Genomic DNA, 23,982 nt, shown 5'->3' with positions numbered 1-23,982 from the left:
GCTAATATAATTCATATAAAGCTAATTAAAATAATATAATAATAACTGCAGTGTTTTTATTTTCCACAAATATTAAATTAGCGTTTCTTGTGCTGCATCGTGTGTGAAACTTCAGGGAATGTGAATCTTCGTTATGAAACATTTATATATTATTGATGGACGATATGGCAAAAATTTATATCACGATATATTTCTTAATTTACAATAATTAAACAATAGCATTATTCACTATAAACAATCTGCAATACAAGTATCAAGCTTAAACAAATTTATTAAACCAAAAATCTAGTGGCTTGTATGATATTATCTATACAAATACTCATGTGTCTCTCTGTTAGATAAATAAATTGTATTGATTTCCATATATTGTATTTATATTATTTTTAAATATATACTTAAAACAACAACGTTAATGATATAAATGTGTGTGCTTGATATAATCACATGCTCAACTGTAGTTTCAATCAGTTGAATGGTTTGAATATGCCAGTTACAGGAATATTGTGCTGACAATGATTTGATTATATGATCAATAGGATTCTACCAAACAAACTGTTTAGACCAATGATTAAAGACATCGCTTCATCATCTGTTTGTATGACTGTATATAAACTGAGGCGTAGCCCTGCCCTTTAAGTAACCACAATGGAACCTCTCGTGAAAACCTCTTATTAAGAAAATAAACAACAGCACATTGTTCAGATTTTAAAAAAAAGTAAATTCATCAACTGCATGTATAAACTATTTATATATAAACTTGCATTTTATCATACGAAAATGAAAAGTTTATATATTATTATATAACGGTTTTAAATTAGACAAATGGACCCTACTGTATTTTAATAACTGTGACAGCATTGCTTCATGGAGCCATGCTCATGTCAGTAAGCTGATTTGATCATGACCAGATCTGTCCAATCCCAAATATACAGATTACTTTTGATCCCACTAAGATGCTAAGGGAAGTATTATTGTCTGGCATAATCATATTTGGCCATCCATCATCATATCCATTAAAATCTAGAAAACAAAAGCAGAAACCACTATAGCCTCTGTCTGCTCCATGTAAAATGTGTTGACCATTTTGTTGTCTTGATTGGTACAGAGTTCCATGAAGATTCATAAAAGGCAGGTCAAATGGTTGTGACTTCTTTGAGAGTCAAAAGAAAAAAAAAGAAAAAACCTATGAAGCACAAACCCTTTAAAAAATATCAGCATGAGAGAGACAGGATGCAATCTGTGAGCATAGCTTTAAGTTAACCAGCTTGCAGCTTGTAAAATTTTAATTAAGCAGAGCATCCTCACACAAACCATGAAAACTCTCACGGTAACCTGCGGCACAGGCCTGCCAGACTTTCACATCTAATGACTATCCTCATCTCAACAAAGACAAACCATCAGCAATTCATATCCTCTCTAAACTAGGAGACATTTCTGATTTTTCAGTGTTTCGTGACCTGAAAAATCAGATATCTGCTTTCCGGAACCAGATGGAAACCTCTTCAAATTTTCCAAGGAGAGTCAAACCTTCTTGAAAATCAACTCAAATGGAGCAGTGAACCACAAAATGAAGCCTGCCCGCATTGCTTGCAGTAATGTGCACTACTTTATACTCATTAGCACTCATTAACACTTATTAACACTCATTCCCACAAAATCTACAGCTAATGGCTTGATAAACGTAAGCGGAGTGCTTACGCTAATAGAAAAACTCCCAGGGTCGATGCATAAGAATTTACGGATTTGCGTGTTGACAAACGTCGCTTAGATCTGCCCTGAAGGTTCACTGACGCAGCGGCAAAACTCACTTATTTCTATAAACCATTAATAGGTTTAAACTATGAGCTGTTTTTTCCTTTAATATGAAGCAAACAAGTCTGTAAATGCAGTTGAAAAACTTTGTTACACAAAAAAGCACAAAGAACGCTCTGAATCAATAAAGCACCATGGGTAGGTAAATAGCTCCCAATCCTTTTACACTCTTTTCATTTCCCTTGATTGATTTCCTGAAATAAATGAATAAAAAAACTGAAGAAATAAATACAAGCATTACAAGGAGCATTCATTACTTGAACACAATGATTCTGCCATGGTTCAAACCTCTTTAACGTACGCTGTGCCAAAGGGGAACGCAGATGTGCAGAGATTTCTTTCTATTTTTTGTTTTTTTTTTAGTGTTTTTTTTTTTTTTTTTGGATTTGGCTCAGCAGGAAATGTTTGTTATAATGGCTGCCGTCCGCAGAGATCTTCACTGAAGCATTAACAATGTGAAGTTCAAGGTCTTTCTGAAGTTATTTTGTGACATTTCATTGGTCGTTGAAACATTCTTACTGTAGGTTTGATCAAGGCATGCTGACTGTTCATGCATAGTTCAGCAAAGCACTTGTCAGAAAGCATCTACACTTCCCTTGTTTGGAGGAAATGCGAGTGGTGCACGGGTCGACTGTGCAAATCTTGGATGTTGTAGCCACTTCTGAGATTTATTTAATTACATTTTTATTTTTATGTAAGAGACCATGTAAAAGGTTAGTCATTGATTTTAATAAGGTTAATAGGTTAATATATCTCACTTAAAATAGTTCTTAATAAATTGGCATAACGCAAATCTTATCTAAGAGTGTCCAAACGAAAGAAAGAAAGTTTAAGTTTAAAATATATTTAAACATTTTTATATAATATATTCATATTTAAAGCACTTTTTTATTCATTGCATAATGTATGATTACAATTAATTGTTCTAGATCACTCAATGTACAAAAGATGTTGGAAAAACTATTATTAATGTAGATAGATAGCAACATCTGCATATGTATTCACTAAGCATTTATTTAGTTAAGACTACAGCTCATTTAATTTGTTGCATGATGTTATATGATGTTCTTGAACAAACCAACCAGCCAACCAATAAAGAAACAAATGAACGAAAAAAAGATGAAATGAATAAACTAACAACTAAGCAAGCAAATGAAAGCCACACACTGACTGGGCATTTCAGGAGCTTCTGGACACAGCACATTTTGGATGTCCTCCTAATGTAACACATCTGGTTCTCATCAGCTCTATAGTAAAAGGCTTCATGACCTCAGTTGAATCTGTTTAATAAGGGAGACATCATCCAAAGCATCAGTGTTGGGTGTTTTCCAGATCAGACAGAGAATTTTAACTTTGCTCTCTGTAAGATTTTATTGTAGCTTTAAACATTTCTGTAGCCAATGTCTGCTGTAGGCTATTAAGTTCAGAAGAGAAATCATGCGAGCTGCTTCTAGAGTCTAAAAAATGAAATAAATAAATAATAAATGCAAGGATGGAGTTGTGACAGAAATCGCACATTGTGATATAGTGGTTGTCATATACTGTAAGCCATTATTTGATTGACTGGTAGGAATATGCTAATATTTAAACTTCAGCTATAGGTGCTGTGTGTTCTGGAAAGTAAGTCACACTGGGTCAAAAGTGCATCACTAAAAGAAAAAAGGAAAAAAGCTTTGGTAGTGGTCCCTCGTTAGTTGCGAGAGTTTTATTCAAAAATTAGCTTGCAATAGGTGAAATCCACAAAGTAGCAAGCTATTTTTTACAATTATAATAGATGTTTTAAGGCTGTAAAATCACTACACTATTTTCTCAGATAGACATTTTCACACCTTTCTCTCTTGTTTAAACACTCGCATAACTTCTACCTTCCTTTAGCGTGTCCAGAAGTCCAACTTTTCTGTCGACATTATGGAGTTTGTTGGGGAGAAAACTTGCAAACATACAGAACAGCATTTCAGAGTCACACTGCTAACAACCACAGATTTATGTCAATTTGGCAAGCTGAATGCAGTCTGTACTGTACAGGAGACACGGCAGGGAGGAGATTGATTGACAATGGACTACAGCCAATCAGGAAACAGAACACAATGACGGAATCAGGATGCAGAGAAAAAAAAAATGTCTAGTTGCACTATAGAAATCTGTTAAACTGCGAGACCTCGAAAGGTGAACCGCATTATGGTGAGGGGTCACTGTATATTAAAACAACAAATTCTTTAAACACTATATAGAACAGAAAAATGTGTATAAAATACGCATAAACATAATTTATTATAAATATATAGCATGAACTAAACTCTTAAACCTTTTTTATGCACTGAAAATATGTATACTTTGGATTTGGATAATTTTACAAAGCATTATTTTATAAACCCTTTTACAAAACTAAACGAAAAAACTAAAAACTAAATTGGTTCTCATGAACCAATTACAGGGTTTAGTTTATGAGTTTACAAGCAGATGAAGATGCATGTGCGCTACCATATGTTATAGCTAAAATATATACAGACGCGGTGCGACCTGTTTATCCAGTCTATTGGCGCGAATTGCGTGAGTGACGGTCTCTTTGTTGCAAGTGTATTTAGCATTGTATTTAGCGTGTTTTTTGCTGCTGTAGCACAAGCAGAGCGATCAACCCCCCTATCTAGTGTCTCATCCAACCTTAAGGGCGTCACAAACCAGATGTGCTGCTCGGCGCTGTGACACAACGCGCACATTCGCATGCTATTTAAAATGAAACTAATCAGATGGCACTGTGTGTCGCGACAGAAATATGAACAGTGTCCTGAGTCGTAGCTGGGCACCGCTGACAGCCGCCGACAGCCGCCGACTTGCGGCGCTGGTGTGTGTACCCTGATAGAAACCTATGTTTAGAATTTTAAAATGCCTGGGGCTGCAAGGGGCGTCACCGAGCGGTGCTTCTGGTGTATGATCCCTTTTATGACTCGTCCCAAAAGCTCCGCGAGTCTCCCAAATATTCATAGTGACTCCATCATACTCAGAAATGAGCTAAAATACCCAAAAATTGCGACGTTGAAAGTCTCTTTCAATACAAGTATCTCGTGACGAGACTCATTCTCTAATTGAGAGATCTGTTGTTAATAGTAGGAGACGAGCAAAATATTCTTACATTTATTTAGGCCTTTTTACATATAACAACTGAAAGTACGGTTTTGACAATATTGCAAGTTTACTAAAGCTGGCTGGAATTATTAGATAAATAAAATTTACATTTTTTTTTTTACATGAATACTTAATAAAATAACTTTTTTGTAATATACTGCAATATTGGAATATATTGCAATAAACAGTCCTTTTTCCTAAAAATCAACATATTTCCTTTTAGTAAAAAAAATGAAGGATTTATAGGTGTGCATTTGAAATTCTTATGCATCAAATGTGCGCTCCAAACTTTTTCTTGATTGAGACATGATCACTTGCAATGTTTCCAAATTGCATTGTTTGTAATTTTTCTAACCAATTTTTTTATATCGGTGTTATATCTGTATTATTTTCTTTAAAGCTGCTTCTGTCCATGACATATTCACTTCTAAATGATTAAAAGAGATGTATTTAAGGTATTAAATGCAGCATAGTTAGTTTATTCTCTTAAGTAAGGAAAAGCTCCAATTAAACATCATACTTAGAAGGAAAATGTGCTTTATCCATTATAAAGCTTGAAGCATTAGAATCGGTATTGATACTGGCCGATCTTCATTATTAGAAATCAGTACTCTGTATTCGCTGCAAAAATCCTGATTCTACTAATACCACATCTGGAAAAAATGTCAAAGTTTTGAAGGCTGCCATTCTTGTACCACATTAAATTACTACGTTTACACCTTTTTTATAATTTAACATTGATATTCTTTGAATTTTCAAATTGCACATAAACCCCCAAAAACTGAAGCATATTTTTTTAAGTTTTGCAATTTCCATGTTTATCCAAAAAATTGAGTACCAAAAGTGTATACTTAAAAAAAAAACAAAAATAAGGGGGAAATAAGCAAAAACTTAAACTAGCAGCAGGTGTAAAATGCGCAGTACAAATACTCGTGTGTATCTCTCATTTGGCACTAAATGTCTGCAATGTTTTGCCTGTTGGCCAGTAGATGCATTATATATGACAATTTGAAGTAGGAGCCACAGCACGTCAGATGGTTTGAAAAATGGGTCTTACAGTACATCACATGGAATGTGCTGGATGCCATCAGAAGTATTTTACTGTCCAGAGTGTTAAATGACTGTTTAGCTGTAGTTCTCGAGGGAAGGCACAGTTCCTGTGACTGATCGCTTTTGTTTTGTGGTTCTGTAGTGGCGCTTTGAGAGTCACTAATCTTGCCTTCCTGCTTTCAGGACTTTAGCTCACACTGGTCCTCTAGAGAGAGAGAGGCTGCATCCATCGATTCTTTTTACCCCAGTTACTTCCAGCCATTAAATATTCATTAACATACGCATTTTACCCAATCTCAGCCACTGTACTTGCTATTATTAGTCTTTGACTTTTCAGCCCAGTATTATTCTTGGCCACTATAACTTGGCCTGCATAAGTAACAATGATTTCATTCAAAACGGCAGTGGGTTGCACTAATGCATTGCATGGTTAGTCATCCACCTGTGATGTAAATAAAAGGGCAAGCCCACAGGTAGAAGAGAACCTACCGTACACACAAAAAAGTAGCTCACAGGAGAAAATAACATGTTAATAATGCTGTGTGGGCTACTTGTAAGCCTATTGGCTTTCCACACAAGCATGTGCACATAGGGCTTCAACGATTATAGATTTTGTTGGTACAATTACCGAGGGATAATCATAGCTATCATGATTATTATACAGTACCTTCCCTAATTTCGAAACATTAAATCATAAAATCACATGAAAACTGCTTGTATTTTAAAGTGTTATTTATTGCTACGAAGAAATCAAATAATACAGCACAAAAATAATACTATTAAAACAAAATAAAAGCCAATTTCTCTCTTTGGAATGAAAGACAAGTGGAAAAAAGATTGTTAATCTAAATATAAGGAGTACTCTGACACTGAAAAGAAATAACAATAAATAAATAGTCTGTCTAATTGGGATAAAATACAGCATAAGCTACATAAAATATATGTAGTCAACGGTTGCTGGAGCTTTATCTGAAACTTTTAATCAACTATATGACAAAAGTGACTACATTTACATGGACACCAATAATTCGATTTTAATGCGATAAAGACAATACTCTGAATAAGAGTTAACCATGTAAACAGCGATTTTTGATTAATTTAATCAGATTAAGGTCATAATGGACCTAAAGAGAAATCAAATTAAGACGTGTGGAGTATGCCAATTTAAGCCGCATTATTTAAGTGCAGTACAGGCATGTAAACACCTTAATCGAATTATTACTATCATGTAGGACTTTTCGCTGCATTTTGTGACAGGATAGCCCACACACACACACACACACACACACACACACGCACAAGCGCACACGCGCGCACACACACACACACACACACACACAACCACACACACACACACACACACACACACACACACACACACACACACACTGTTTGCAGCTTCTTCATAGTTGCATCCGATATCTCATTTGTCATGGGGGCATGCATGAAATATTCCTAAATGAACGTGAAAGTGCTAAACTACAGTTAAAGTTGACAAACTAAAAATGAAAAACCCGAAATTACATGAAACTCCAGAGGAAATCATTAATCGAATTATGTGCTATATAACATGTCAAACAGGATCATGAAAAGAACATTCAAAGAGCAACACATGTAAACGCCTTAATCTTTTTTATTGTCTTAATTAGAATAAAGCAAATAATTCGATTACTAATGTCTAGGCCTACACGGAATCTGCGCGAGCAGAATTCCGCAGATTTTTCGCAGATTTCTGCAGATTTTCAGCCCATCATTAATTCTGTTTATTTACTTGAGTAAATGTGTAAATCTAAATTCATTCAGTTTTTATTCAGTAATTTATTACTTTTTTTTTCATATATTAAGGCTTTAGTTATGATACTCCCCTGGATACTCCCAAAATAATTCCGCAGAAATCTGCAGATTTTTGCCAAAATTCCCTGCAGAAATAGCAAAAAACAGATTCCGTCTGGCCCAACTAATGTCCACGTAAACCTAGTCATTGTTCTGTATTTTCATTTAGTGTATTTTCTGCACCTTTTAGACCAAAGTAAAAATGTGGTAAAAAATATTAAACTAAAAACAATAACAAAAAACTCTAGCTAGCTTTTGGCTTCAATTATATAGGTGCCTTAATATTAGCTAGTTAAAGGCTGAGAAGATTTATCTAGTTTCTGCACAACTTTAGCAAAAAAACAACTGTCTGCTTGTTCATTTGAAGTTTTACATTCATGACAGAATAGCACGCTGAAAACAAAACTACATATTAAAAGTTCAATCTGGCGAGTCAAGCAATCAAGCCAATAGAAAAGCACCAGTTGATTGTGCACTCCCGAATATAGAAATCTGAAATCCGACAACAAATAAATCACATATTTTAAACACAGGTGCAGATGTGGCCACTGAGAATGCACGTTTCTTCATGCGCAGTGCTGCAATTTGTCACAGGCTGTGATGCAGAGGCAAAGGCTGCCTTTTCATTTGAACAAAAAACATTTTGTGCTTGGGTTTTAGAAAAGCGCATTATAAAGTGTTTTATTATTATTATTACAATACACAATGTCCACCAGGTAGCACAAGAAACCAGTGCAAGTGCGAGCGAATGCCTCCCAAATCAATCAACCCACCCAGGGGTGTGTTTCCGTTAACCATCGTTAGCCAACTAAGGTCACAAGTTCCATGGTAATAGACCTTTTCTTAGAACGCAAAACTACCCATTATGTTTTGCGTGTATGCGCAAGGAGAATGCTAAGAACTTCCGGTCGGCAGCTAATGAGTATAAAAAGTCACATTTCGACAACTTTGAAATTATAGTTTTAATCTATTTTATTTGCTTTTAACGTCTTTGAACTAATACTGTTGTCGATCAGCAACACCTCCTGGAATTCTATCGGAATATGCTGGTCACTATGGCACCCTCCATGCAGCAGCCAAGAAAAAGGTCTATAATAAATTAATATAAGGGAAAGAAAAAACATAGCTACTGGTCAGTTTAGGATATTCCATAGAACACCTTATAGGCCAAAAGTCTTTTTTTGCTAAAGATCGCCTTCATGTTTCCCTTTTAAATTTAAAGGTGTTGCATAAAATAATTTAATTAGTGAAATGTCTTTGCTGTGTGCTTCTTGTTGTTTCAATAACGTATAATAATCTTTACAACACATTAAAGACACAGCCGCCAATAACTTACAGCTGTCGAGTTTTTGTTACATTTAAAAGGTGTGGTTGTGCATGACACACACCTGTGTGTTTAGCTGCATGTATATGTGTGTGAGAAACCAGGCAGAACAGTGCTGACTTCACAACTTCATCGATGCCGTAGGTTGCTTGGGTTACTTCATTTCTTTATTTTAGAGATACTAATACATATGTGTGTCATATATGAATATATATTGCTCATATACGTACATATGCAGCATAGTAGTATTAATAATAATATTTTTAAACACTAATAATAATATTATTATATATGTACATATGCAACATATGTGACAGGATGGCTGTGTTGTGAACCATGTGAATCAAAACAACATCTCCAGGTACTCCTTTGAAAACTGGACTAAAACAATTGTGTGCACTTCTAGTAATAGATGCTCCTTGTCTTTAATAAACTCGGAACTTCAGGTTGTTATACTGCTGGCATTACTTTATTATAATTTTTTCTCTAAGCGGCAACAACATGGTGTTGCAAAGCATTTACCATTTAAAAAGTGTGTTGGCTTATGTGACGTATGGTAAAATTGTTTAATTTCTGCATTCCTAAAAAAAAGAAATCTCGCTGAAATCTTACATTAGCCATATTGGAGGTGTGTGTCTATTTTTAGTTACTCTGAAAATAATCTGAATATTATTGTAGGCAGAAACTGTGTGATAAAAATTGCAGTGGTAAAAAAGCCTCACAGCACGTGCCAGTCAAACCAAGTCACGCCTTCTACAGATCACTAGCTTAAAACAAAATTCTGTCAGTATCTACTCATCCACATGTCAGTCAAAACTCCTAAGACGTCTTTCTCTCAGAAATACAAGGAGCAGTTATTATTAAAATGACAAAACTGCTTTCCATTCACTGGAATCTATTGTTAAATTCAGCTGCAATTTCGCTTAGCTAATTAAAAAAGGGATTACATGTCTAAATAATGTGGGGATTTAAACTTAAAAGCCTTTCGCTATTAACAAAAACACACATTTTACATACATATTAGATAGGAGTGTAATGCTATATGTATTCATCCCAAACCAGCACGTTACGACGGTTGCGATTCCGTTCATGCGCTCACACGATGAATACAGTTATTAGAGATGCCAGTTAGTTGGGAGTTAGGCCAAAAAGACTACAGGACTTACAACTTATCAGCCATTCACAAAGAACGAGTCTTTGCAACTGAAACATTTAATAAGACGCAACAGAAATGTTTTAGCCCTGTTCTTCTGATTGGTCCACTGTTGTGTAACTGACATTGATGAGCACCTCTTATTTGTGTTAGCATTTTCATAAAAGAGATTTTAGTTTAAAAACTTACTAAATTCATGTGCACATTTACTGTTTTTTCTGCCGTTAGGAGAGAGTCAGGCTCAACAGTTTAATTCGCAGTCTAATTATAAAATTTCATTTTTAATTATTGCAGGTTTTTTTACTTTATCACAAAAAGCTCTTCAGCTCAGTAGATGACTTATGCCAGTTTAAAATAAACAGAAAAGAAAGCACTGGGGATTTGTTGCTTGTTCCTAATAGACCATACCTGTATTGAACCGTGAGCCCCAAACCGTTTTTTGTTCCGAATTGTGACTTCTGTGTACCATTACTAGGGGTGCAACTGATCATGCGTCATTCGTATGGATCAAGAACACGGTCACGGTTCAGAACACAGGTGATTCATGGATCAATACTTTTTTTAAATTGTAGATTAATCCTAAATTTGTAATGACTGCAGAGAGAGATCATCTCTTGTGTCATTCAAATCACATGTATGAAAGCGTTTAGGATTTCCTGTAAAATGTAATGATGATGGAAGATGTTGTGGTGGGTTATTCGGGATGTTGTGGGTTTCTTAGGTTATTAATGGGGCTTTCTGTCACTACTTGTTTAGTCTGCATCAACGCATTCAGTGTCAGCTGCACAATTAATGATTAAAAGATCAGGATCTCAACACAACATAAATTAAAAATGATGGTGATTTGCATGTTTATTAATCCATCGAATCGCTGCATTCAAATCTGTGTTTGAGAAACGCAAAAATCAAGATAGAGATTTAGTCTTTAGTCTTTTGAGTTAGTTATGAAGTTACAAACAGTTAAATATCGTGGAAGTACTTAGATAACAGTGTATAATTTAGATAAAACCACTGATGTTTATGGTAGACTAAAATCACCATCATATGCTCAAAAAGTAAAAGTTTTAAGCAGCAATTACATTGTTAAACCAAAAGTTGTTAAAATCAGCCATCAAAAATATGCCACTGAATAATTCTTCAAAAACGACACATCTAGCAATAAAACATTAAGTTTAAGAATGAATAACTGTCTCATTTATTGAAAATGAGACTAAAAATAAATATGGGTTGTACAAATTATGATGTTAGATTTATACATTTAGCGTCATCAGTAACAGTAGTATTTATTAACAGCAAATTTTTCGCAGTACTGAATATTTTACAATTTAGCCGGGATTCGAACATTGGACGCCCTGACGTGCTACTGCATCATATGTCAGTGCGCTAACAACTAGGCAATTTTACCGACCTTCATTTTGTTTTTAGTAAAACTACAGGTTCTAAGTGTCTTGCAGTACAGTTATAAATGGAAAGCAAATTCCACTTGTCTCCTCCCCTTTTTGGCTGATCCAAAAAATGGTCCGATCCATAACTAAAAAACCATAACGTAATCTGAACCGTGAGATTTGTGATCCGTTACACCACTAACCGTTACACCCCTAATATTAGATGTAACCATTTTGTATACAATTCTTCTGCCAGATTTGTCATTAAAGATTTGTGTGTTGATACAGCGTCTTGATCTGATACTATGTACTGATCTATATATATACATCCTGTTCTATATGTATACTGTATCATATATAAACTATATGTAAAATATATTATTAAATAAATAGTAAATATTATTATGGATTATTACAAGTGCCTTTTAAGTCATTTGTTACAAAAGAACAGATTAAATATTGTAAAGTACAGAAGCTCAAATATGAGTGTGATGCAGTAGAACATATTTAATTGCTTCCTCTGCTGAATGTATGTTTATTTGAGATTCTTAATTTCCTTTTATAGATAGTTGGCAAACTGTTTCTGCCACCTATTGGAGTGTAACAGTTTAAAGAATGACATAAAGTAAAAAGCCATGGTTACAAGAGGCAATATCCTTCTGCTAACTAAATTAAGCTTGATTGGCCACAGACACCAAGCCTTGACATTGGCTTGGGAAATTTCCAATAAACAAATAAACAAAGAAAAAAGTCCTCATAAAATATATTTGTTAATTATAAATATGCTATTTACATTGTTTTATTCATTAAAGTGACATTTAAAAGTCATTAACACTGCTAAGGTTTTCTATTTCAATCAAATGCTGCTTTTCCCACTATTAAATTATGTGTAAACGCTTAAAAAATAAATTATTTACTCACACTGATTTTATACATTTTATTACATTAAAACTCTTCTTTAAAATGGACATCAATTTCAACATCAGTAATGTACATCTACACTGTTTTTTAGGTTTTCTGAAAGTACTTCATTGCATTTTAAGTGGGCCACAATCAAACTCTAATATTTCTGTAACTGTAATATCTCAGTTGGAGGTGCTGAGTAGTCCTTCAGAAATGGTTACAATTGTGTAACTACTTGCGTATGCGTGTCTTTTCTGTTTAGCGGCTGTGTTGGGTTTGTTGTATGTTGCCTTAGTCTTTTATAGTTTGCAGAACATGGCACACTAAATGTGCTACACACACCAGGAGTGGAGTGTTGATAAATAATTCAGAGAAACGTGTAAAGAAGGTTGTTGTATTCCACATTAACAGTAATGCTTAACAACCGTAATGTGCTTTGAACATCCCAAGATTACCAGGCTGATGATTGCTACCGAGGTGTGTTAGAAAAGCTGAGTCGATTGCATAATTGAGCTTCTTTGCACAATACGACCAATCAATTGAAGTTCTGCATGACGGGTAAGAGCATATGCCTTAAATCAACACCATTTACAAGTTCAACCTTCCACAGAAAGAAACGCCACTGAAAATCTAAGCATATCTTGTATTCTCTTCAACCATTTCTCTACAGACTTTAAATGCCTGTTTGTTAATTATTTACAGTAGAAGGCAGAGGAACTGAGAATGGCCCTTTCACAGTGGTCAGTCCAATCTGGAGGAAACTGTCACAGGCAATTGGCAAGCTCTCGTTAACACTGAGTCATAATATATACATATGAATGCTATTTTCATCCACCCCTGCCACCTCAAATAAACTTCCAACTTGCAAAGTCTATTACACAACAGACGGCTGTCATTATGTGACCATAGAGTTCAGAGGAAAATAAAAACATTACATTTAGGCTAAACTATTGTCAATAGGGGTGTCAAAGTTGCTTCTTCAATTCACCGTGATGCAGACGTGGACAATTCGGTATTGGTTTATTAATAGACCATCACTGGTTATTACTTAATGACATCATTTATCTCATATGAGCTATGTCGCTGTAGAGTAATATTCATTCATTATCTTGTCGGCTTATTCCCTTTATTAATCCAGGGTCGCCACAGCGGAATGAACTGCCAACTTATTCAGCACGTTTTTACCCAGCGGATGCCCTTCCAGCCGCAACCCATCTCTGGGAAACATCCACACACACTCATTCACACACATACTCATACACTATGGACAACTTAGCCTACCCAATTTACCTGTACCGCATGTTATTGGACTGTGGGGGAAACCAGAGCACTCGGAGGAAACCCACGCGAACACTGGGAGAACATGCAAACTTCCACACAGAAACGCCAACTGAGCCGAGCGACCCAGCGACCTTCTTGCTGTGAAGCGACAGCACTACCTACTGTGCCACTGCGTCGCCTTGTAGAGTAATATAACTACTTAAAAAGCAGAAAACTGGGCACAATTCACAGCATGCGAGTTTGCTGGACTGTCTTTCACAGACACTTAAATACAACAGAACCAAAAGACACTATTTTACTATAACACTATAAAAGTGATTTTGTGGATCCTGACACAAGTGTGTATGTAGTGTTGAGTTTTCTCCACAGTGTCCATTACGGTTCAGTGATAGCTGCGCAATGTGCTCTTTATTACCTGCCTATAGACTGTTACAGAGCATTTTTCAGTGTCCACATAACTCATCGGTTTTAGAGCCAATTATAGCCCTTTAAGTTGAGCGTGTGAACACAATGACCAATCATAAGGATGTAAGAACACGCTCAACAACACTCAGAAAGCAAGTGGAATAATATTTACATTAGTGCATTTGCTATAAATGCTCATGTTGTCTTCTGTGACTGTTTTTGAGTTTTGTTTGACACATTTAAAAATAGTTTTCTTTAAGCAGGTAAAAGGTACATTTCATATATCCAATAGCTTGTATTAAAGGACAAAATTGTCTTATAAATGATATACTGTATAAATATAAGTATATAAAAAATTTTGAATTCCAAAATTATTGTGTTGTGAAGCAAATATTTTTATTGTGGATGGAAAGTATAGTTAATGCATTGTGATGCACCGAGATAGCGTATTGAACCAAATCGATTACATGAATATCGTAACCGAACCGAGCAGTGAGATCAGTGTAGGTTCACACCCCTAATTGTCAACCTGAACTGAATTTGTCACAGCATTTCTTTTTAACTCTTGACATACACTCACCGGTCATTTTATTAGGTATACCTTGCTAGTATCGAGTAGGACCCCCTTTTGCCTTTAAAACTGTCTGAATTATTCGTGGCTTAGATTCAACAAGGTACTAGAAATATTCCTCAGAGATTTTGGTCTATATTGACAAGATTTAAAAAAACAAGCAGTTGCTGCAGATTTGTCGGCTGCAGATTCATGATGCGAATCTCTCATTCCAACACATCCCAAAGGTGCTCTATTAGTTTGAGATCTGGGGACTGTGGAGGTCAGTTGACTACAGTAAACTCATTGTCATTTTCAAGAAACCAGTGTGAGATGATTCACACTTTAAGCCATGGCGCATTATCCTGCTGGATGTAGCCATCAGAAGATGGGTACACTGTGGTCATAGAGGGGTGGACATGTTCAGCAACAATACTTAGGTAGGCTGTGGCATTGAGCCAATGCTCAATTGGTACTAATGGGCCCAAAGTGTGCCAAGAAAATATCCCCCATATCATTACACCACCACCACCAGCCTGAACCGTTGATTAAAGGCAGAATGGATCCATGCTGTCATGTTGCTTATGCCAAATTCTGACTTTACCATCCCGATGACGCAGCAGAAATTGAGACTCACCAGATTAGGCAATGTTTTTCCAATCTTCTATTGGCCAAATTTAGTGAGCCTGTGCGAATTGTAGCCTCAATTTCCTGTTCTTAGCTCACAGGAGTGGCAACCGGTGTGGTCTTCTGCTGCTGTAGCCCTTCTGCCTCAAGGACATGTTGTACGTTTAGAGATGCTCTTCTGCATAGCTCAGTTATAATGAGTGGCTATTTGAGTTGCTGTTGCCTTTCTATCAGTCTTGCCATTCTCCTCTGACCTCTGGCATCAACAAGGCATTTGCACCCACAGAACTGTCGCTCACTGGATATTTTCTCTTTTTCTGACCATTCTCTGTAAACCCTTGAGATGGTTGTGGGTGAAAATCCCAGTAGATCATCAGTTTCTTAAGTACTCAGATCAGCCTGTCTCGTACCAACATCCATGTCATGGTAAAAATCACCTAAATCACTTTTCTTCACAATGCTGATGCTTGGTTTGAACTGCAGCAGATCGTTTTGACCATGTCTAATTGCCTAAATGCATTAAGTTGCTGCCATGTGATCGACTGATTAGAAATTTGCATAAACATGCAGTTGGACAGGTGTACTTAATAAAGTGGTGTTTTTCAAAGTAAAATAAAAAAATTCAGAGCAGGACTTAATTTAGTCCACTATAAAATGACTCTATTTGTTGTTTGTTATTGCATTATTGTGATCTTGTGTGATTGACAGGTTGCTGCCCTTGCACCAGTCCATCTTTAGAGAAAAGATAGGAAAATATGTTTTTGTTGAAAAATCTTCGTCTACCATTTCAATCAGTGATGCTCCATTCAACTACCGGCGTCTATTTCCTCCGCAAATATCGACAGTGCAACCGGTTTGTGTCTTGATAGGTTGAGATCACAAATTGGTTGAAATTCATATGTTGTATTGATAGTGTGTGTAGGATGCACCTCATACAAGATCTGGCAACTGGACGACTTTGGAAAAAATATTGAGGTGATTCTTTATATCCAGTTGAAGTCAGAATTATTAGCCCCCCTGTTTTTTTTTTTGTTTTTTTTTCACCTAATTTCTGTTTAAGGGAGAAGATTTTTTTTAAACACATTTCTAAACATAATAGTTTTAATAACTCATTTCTAATAACTGATTTATTTTATCTTTGCCATGATGACAGTAAATAATATTTTACAAGATATTTTTCAAGACACTTCTATACATGTACTTCTATACAAATACATATTCTATAAATGTCTTAAAGTGACATTTAAAGGCTTAACTGGGTTATTTAGGTTGACTAGACAGGTAAGGGTAATTAGGGTTATTGTATAACAATGGTTTGTTCTGTAGACTATCAAAAAATATAAAGCTTAAAGAGGCTTTCTCCAGAAGAAAAAAATATTATCAGTCATACTGTAAAAATTTCCTTGCTCTGTTAAACATCATTCAGGAAATATATAAAAAAATGAAAGAGGGACTAATAATTCTGATTTCAACTGTATATCAATATTTGGGTCATACAAGTTCAGAGATTTTCCAGGCAGAAAATCCAATACAGAAGTAGGGTGGGACATGGATATAGAATACGGGAGACTCCTGGGAAAAAACTTGTGTTGATACAGTACATGCTCAAGGTGATTGACAGATGGTCCAACCCTTACACCAGTAAACAGGCCGTCTGAAAAGAGGCAGGAAATACAGCATATCAAAAGGGAAGGAAATTATTTTGATTAAAGGGAACACGATTTGTTTTTATAAAATGATGTGCATGTATAAATTATTTATAATGTTGTCAAAATCGTCCATTTTGATTTCATAGCGACTCTAAAAGAATCTTCAAGTACTTGCCAAAAAAAGTAATGCTGGATCTTGGATTGAAACTTGCAGCAGTGCCTGACCCAGTGTACAATGAAACTATAAAGCAGTCTGTTGTGGTGAGATAAACAGAATGCTATTGCTTATTCTGCCAGTGTTGGTAAAATATAAGCAAATCTTCTACGGACAGATGGGATCTAGCAGCTAAAAAATGCTTAAATATTAGCAGCTCGGATTAACGATGGAACAGCAGAGAATTGACGCATTTAGCTGAAGTGTGTGATACTATCAGCTGACCACTTAGTGGACTGTCTGTGTAGATATGAGTCTGGAATTAATGACAGGGCTGCATATGAAATATGAACCACAGAGTCATCACACAGGGTAAAAAAGGATATAAATATTTGAAATAAATATGCATGTTTTTCCAATCAAAACATGCGGACATTAGATCCAACAGTGCACTAACAGTTGTACTGAATTACATGAACTAAAAGCTTATCGACCTCTTAGATGTCTTACTATTGGAGGCCTCTTTTTCATTTCAGCCTAAGTGGTCTGTTGGGATGCTGTAATATAGTGCATTAGTCTCACTGCACTATAAAACATTTATCCAATGGGGCAATGTGATTTTGTATATAAACCAGTGCAGTCTTTCCAGTCAGCATCTTCATCATGGTTGACTGAGGCATAATCCTTATTGATTTGTAAATGGCAAAAGAGTTCAGGTATTTTAAACAAAGCATCTCTCTTCACCAATAGGTCTTACCAGATCTGATTATAAAACCACTGGATATAGCGAAATGCTACCTGGAACTACAGTCTTCAAATTATAGCTATGTTTAACATATCCTTTGATCAGGCAAATGCAAAAAAAAAGTTGTCATGGTAACACCAGAAGCTATATAGTTTGAATAGAATAGTGATGTGATTTAAGCATATTTGAAGTTGAAAAGAAAATCAAAAACATGTCTTAGTGCTACTAAGAGACAGCCGTTGCAAACTCTGCTTGAGTTTAATAAGTAGCCTTTCAAATGATGAATCAAAGCAGAAAAATTAACTAAGCTAGGAACAAAACTTAAAAGAGCTAATTACAGGAGGTGTGCAGGACACAGCTCACTAGGTGATTTATGACATAGAGTTCATGAAAATGATGCACATACAGTATTTTTTTTAATCCTCAATGCCAGAACATAAAACTGCAAAACATGTGTGCTGCCCTAATTTAAAATGCTTGAATTAAACATCTGACAGTGGTGGGCACCGAATTGTATTGTCAACGTAGTGTTGGCAACTTATATCCTAAATACATAGTCATGATGATATTGGAAGGCTGATGGCCACCTTGACTAGAAATATGAATTGGGCTCACCCCTACTACTGTTTCTCAATCAAACAGTATGACCGCTTCACAATGATCAACTACAAGTACCATCTTATAAACTACAATAATACCAAACAGAATCAAGGCACATTTATTCACTTTACCTAATAAGACTGTGATTTAAAAGGTACAGTACCATATGGACCATTCTTTTTTTAGGTTACTCAGATGTGGAAGTCATTATAAAACATCTGCAAAGGTGAATGGAAACTATAACTATTATAATTTTGTCGTTCTAAAAATCTAAAATCAGAGTTTGAATTTGCTTAATTTAATATTGAAGTTCAAAAACTCACTTCAAAAAAGTTCATTCATAGGTAAATATTTAATATAATAATATTTGATTTCTACTGTATATACTTTACTGTACAAAAAACAACCCTTTCGGCTGGCAGGTCAACAAAACATCAAATCAGTTTTGTTTGATTCTCAGACATCAATCGTTTGAATGTTTGTTAAGTAAAATTTTAAAGGGATAGTTCACCTAAAAATGGAAATTCTGTCATCATTTACTCACCCTTTACTTGTTTCAAACCTTTATAAGAATTTTCTTCTGTTGAACACAAAGGATGATATTTTGAAAAGCCTGTAACCATCGACTTCTAGGGTTGTCCAGATTTGATCACGTGATTGGAAATTAGGCTCGTTCGTGGGGTTTCAGATCAGAATCAGACGTTACCTCTTGATTAGAAAAAAAAAAAAAAAATATATATATATATATATATATATATATATATATATATATATATATTTACACACACACACACACACATATATATATATATATATATATATATATATATATATATATATATATATATATATATATATATATATATATATACACTACACATATCTATAGTTATAAAAGCTATCTATAGCTATAAAATTATTATGAAACACTACTATATAGTTATTTTTCTTTCCTAAATAACATTACAGTTTTAAATACTTCTAATGATTACAATAAACAACTATTAAGACTTATAATGATACCATGAAATGTGTGAATCAAGTTAAAATACTGTATGTGGTCCATTCTGTAAGTGCAGAATGTTCAGAAAACTTATGATTCATCAAAGAGCATGAAGTAAACATGAACCAGCATCCAGCTCCTAAAAGTGCAGTACAGCCCACAACAATCCCACATTTGCGCAGGTCATTACACAGGAATCAACTGTTGTTCATACGCCACTTACAAACAGAATGCAAGCCAACACACTGTGAAACATGAACATAATTGCACCACTTGACCACTGAATGTCAACTGCTGGAAATATCACAGAACCCAGATTATCACATCCAGTGAGTAACACTGACAAATGGCTTTAAGCCAAGATGAATGTAAGACATTCATGGAATCTGAAAAGAATAGTGTTATTACCAACTGCCTATTATTGCAACACGGTCAATTATTTATAAAAAATGGATAACCGTGATATAAAAAAAGCCTTAAAAAATAACAGGCCATCTCTGTCCATTGGGCCCAACCAACCTGATTGTTGCCTTTATTTTTATTTTACTAATCCAGTCTTCCCTTAAATAACAGTAAATCTGTCCTTGTAATCCATGTGACGTATAATAAAAAGGTCTCCCAGCCAATGTTTTATAGGTATCGCCTTCATCCCATTATGACCCAGCTTTTGCAATATTCTACATGCAGAAGGACGCTGAACCAGGTCTAGTACTGTAGGTTTCTACGACAGAATAAATGGTTGACATGAGCAGCTTAACCTACATAAAATTCTGTCAAAGGGAATTTAACAATCTCACATCATATAGATTGTAACTGCGAATCACACATCATAACAAGTGTGTTTGAAATGCCTTCATGGCTCTTTTTTTTTTTAACTTAAACACTGACAACTATGAAAACTATTTCCTTGATTGACACTGACAGCACAGTAAACAAATATAAAATGGCACTGTCACATGGCACTGTCACTTAGTCCTCCGGCATGAAAATATTATGTGAATAAATTAAACGACATTGAAACATTAGGAAGGACAGGTTAATTGTCACACTATTTTTCTGAATAACTTTTCCCATGCATATTTGAATGTCAATTCAAACCATTCCAAAAAGCTAGTGAACAAAATATATGTAGGATTTAGCAAGAGGAATAAAAGTTAAATAATTCTGTTTAGATGGCTAGTGAAACTACACAAACTATAATTGGTCTTTTGATTCTAAACATGTATAGTCACTGTACAAGCAATACATAAACATTAAAAAAAAATTCAAAAATGTTCAAATTCAAAAATACTTAACATGTTTGTATTTATTTGCTGTTAAGTAGTATGTTGTAAACTGTTGTTTACTGCATTAAAAATTAAATTACTTTACAACTAATATAATACTATTAAACACTAATATAAACTATGGTAAAGGTGGTAAGTACTATGGTAATTTGCATACTAATTTACATTTTTCTAAATAGGCAGTATAAAACAATTATTAAAATATATATACAAAATATTATTCGATAGAGCAACACGGTGGCTCAGTGGTTAGCACTGTTGCCTCACAGCAAGAAGGTCGCTGATTCAAGTCCTGGCTAAGTCAGTTGGCATTTCTGTGTGGAGTTTGCGTGTTCTTCCTGTGTTCATGTGGGTTTCCTCCAGGTTCTCTGGTTTCCCCTACAGTCCAAAGACATGCGCTGTAGGTGAACTGAAAAAAAAAATTGGCCTTAGTGTATGAGTGTGAATGAGTATGTATGGATGTTTCCCAGTACTGGGTTGCAACTGAAAGGGCATGCGATGAGTAAAACATGCTGGAAAAGTTGGCGGTTCTTTCTGATGTGGCAACCCCTGATGAACAGGACTAAGCCAAAAAAAAAAATAATGAATAAATATTATAAGATAAAATATTATCTAATATGATACAATACTATACATCTAATATTCCAATACATCATCTATGTAACGTTTCTAAAAGATATTGATTTTCCTTTACAACTAGAAATAAGTATTTTAAATATTGTAAGGTAAAAAAATGTTAAAAAGATTGAACTGGCAATTTATAGTATGTCTAGAGTTTGTTACATTTACCATATTCAATGTATTCAGTGTCCAATGCTTACTGTATTGCAAGTGTGTGTGTGTGTGTGTTAGTGTGTATGTATTCTCAAGTGTTCTGCATTAGTTAAACTGTGCTCAGTCCTTACATTATTAATAGCCAGAGTTGCAGGAAAGGCCAGTTTTGATTAACTTTAAGTCGTTATGGGCCGTTCCGTTTCACCACCTGTGCCATTATCGGCTAATTGGATCAGCCAGTTCGATAACATACACATTTTAGCATCTCAAATACACATGCAGATCTACATTATATAATTAAACATGACTTGCAGTTAGGAATGTATAAAAAAGCAGTCACCAATCTGCCATACAGTGCACCGCTTGTGACAACTTCCTAATGTAACAACTAGCTCCCTATATTTGCTGTAACCTTTACCACAGATCTTTATATTTTGACGAAGATATTCCAACACATCCCACCAACAACAGCAATCACGTACGTCAACCTATTTCTCCGAGAAGGCAGCCATATCTACATACGTAAAGCCAATCTGAGACAGACTGTGGCCACAGGCTAGTGATGCCCCACAGTGCACCTGTAACGCTGGAACTGTCAATTGACTTCTGTGCTGTAAGGCCTACAATACACCGGACATCATTGAGAATGAACATCCACAGCAGCATCCACCTCGCAAGGTCACGACAGCTCTGTAAAGCTATTGTACGTCTGTTTGCCTTACCGTAAACTCCCTGGCAAAAAACACCTTCAAACAGTGCGGCCAATAACCACAGGAGAGCCCAGATAATATCCATCTTCACGTTAGTCTGCACATATCCAGCTCCTCAGGCGGCGAACAGTTGAAGGCAGTACGTGCAGTCCAAATCTCCCACCTCGCGTGACCGTATCATCAAGAAACAGCTGAAGTAGTGTCAGTCAGAGAAGCCTCATCAGTCATTTCTTGCCAATTCAATGCAGATGTTTTCGCTAAATTGGTCCAGGCGGAGAAATAAAGCCGTGACAGATGAGGAGGACGAGTATGAAACCTTCAGAGCCGGTCTCCTCCTCGCACCTCCGCCGGCATTAAGCACCGACGCGACTGGCGAAAGTAAATGACAGCGCCACGGGAAACACGCGCGCTGTTAATCGGTTACGCGCGCTGGCATCCACCTCGTCGACGTTCCCAAAAGATAAGACTGCGGAATTTAATGCGAAAAATGAACAGTAATCGCCGCTCACATCCTCTTCGTGATTACAGGATGCCGGTGAGGCAGAAAGGCACGCCGAGGAAGCTGAAACACTGTGGTTCTTCGTCTCCAGCGGAAAGAGGATGGAAAAAAAGATGAATCCGTTATTTCATAAGAGCTGTGTGTGTCAGATTTACTTCTAGAGGGGGGAAAACATATCAAATAAATAAATAAATCGATGACACGTAAACAGATGCCTATTTTCGGGATAAAGCGTGATTTAGAGTGGATGAAATGTGAAGAGTGCTCGGGCACGCTGCGCCATACGTACTGCGCTGGAACGCCGGAGCCCAGCTGGCTGACTACGTCAAAGAGCGCGTGAGTGAGCGAGAGTGTGCGCGCGCGGGGCTCATTTGTATGAGAAACACTCTCGCGCGGAGAACGTTCGCAGCAGAGCAACGTGAACTTCATTATAAATTAAAGGCCGCCAGTCTAAATGGTATACATGCATTCTGACGTTCGTTCGTGCGTTTGCTGTTTTCTCTCATTGAAACGGAAGATGGTGTTGATGCTATCGATTTCGCCGCGCATCCTACTCCCCTATCGACTTTGTAACTATAAAATGAATGATTTTTTCCCTTCCATCACCAACAGCCAGACCGCAACAGTGTGAGTGACAGGGATGCTGTAGTGTTTTATTAAATCACATACTATTAATATGTCAATATATTTGAGATAATAAAACTGTAAAAATGTATTGACGATGTCACAGGTGGCATAAAGGTCACACGATGTATTCATCACCACTGGTAAAATAATCAATGATACTAAAATAATAACTAATCGAAAAGACTGTACACAACAAACAGACGAACTACACAATATTGTTTGCACTGGGAATGGGCATAAGATGATTTTATTCATGCAATATTTTACTAATTTTAAATGTTTGATTATGGTTTTACAACTAATAAAATAATAATAAAAATATCTATCTATCTATCTATCTATCTATCTATCTATCTATCTATCTATCTATCTATCTATCTATCTATCTATCTATCTATCTATCTATCTATCTATCTATCTATCTATCTATCTATCTATCTATCCATCCATCCATCCATCCATCCATCCATCCATCCATCCATCCATCCA

The 23,982-nt window shown here is 35.7% G+C and overlaps 1 protein-coding gene across 10 annotated transcripts in view; it reads right to left on the bottom strand.

Annotated features, from left to right (window-relative positions):
- The window catches only part of mdga2a (MAM domain containing glycosylphosphatidylinositol anchor 2a), a 349,723-nt gene that overhangs the window by 202,731 nt on the left and 123,010 nt on the right, over positions 1-23,982 (bottom strand). For 4 of the 10 annotated variants that reach the window (XM_021473195.3, XM_021473197.3, XM_068218883.2 and 1 more), the window contains exon 1: positions 22,380-23,180. The exons of the other annotated variants lie outside the window; for them this stretch is intronic. In XM_021473195.3, the coding sequence (XP_021328870.1) occupies positions 22,380-22,452 (73 nt within the window). In that variant the 5' untranslated portion in view covers positions 22,453-23,180. Of the gene's footprint in view, positions 1-22,379; positions 23,181-23,982 lie in introns of those variants that run through there. 10 annotated transcript variants of the gene reach the window in all.

The sequence above is a fragment of the Danio rerio genome, chromosome 17, assembly GCF_049306965.1.
Source record: "Danio rerio strain Tuebingen ecotype United States chromosome 17, GRCz12tu, whole genome shotgun sequence".
Lineage (NCBI taxonomy): Eukaryota > Metazoa > Chordata > Actinopteri > Cypriniformes > Danionidae > Danio > Danio rerio.
This window is presented reverse-complemented; position numbering and strand designations above follow the sequence as displayed.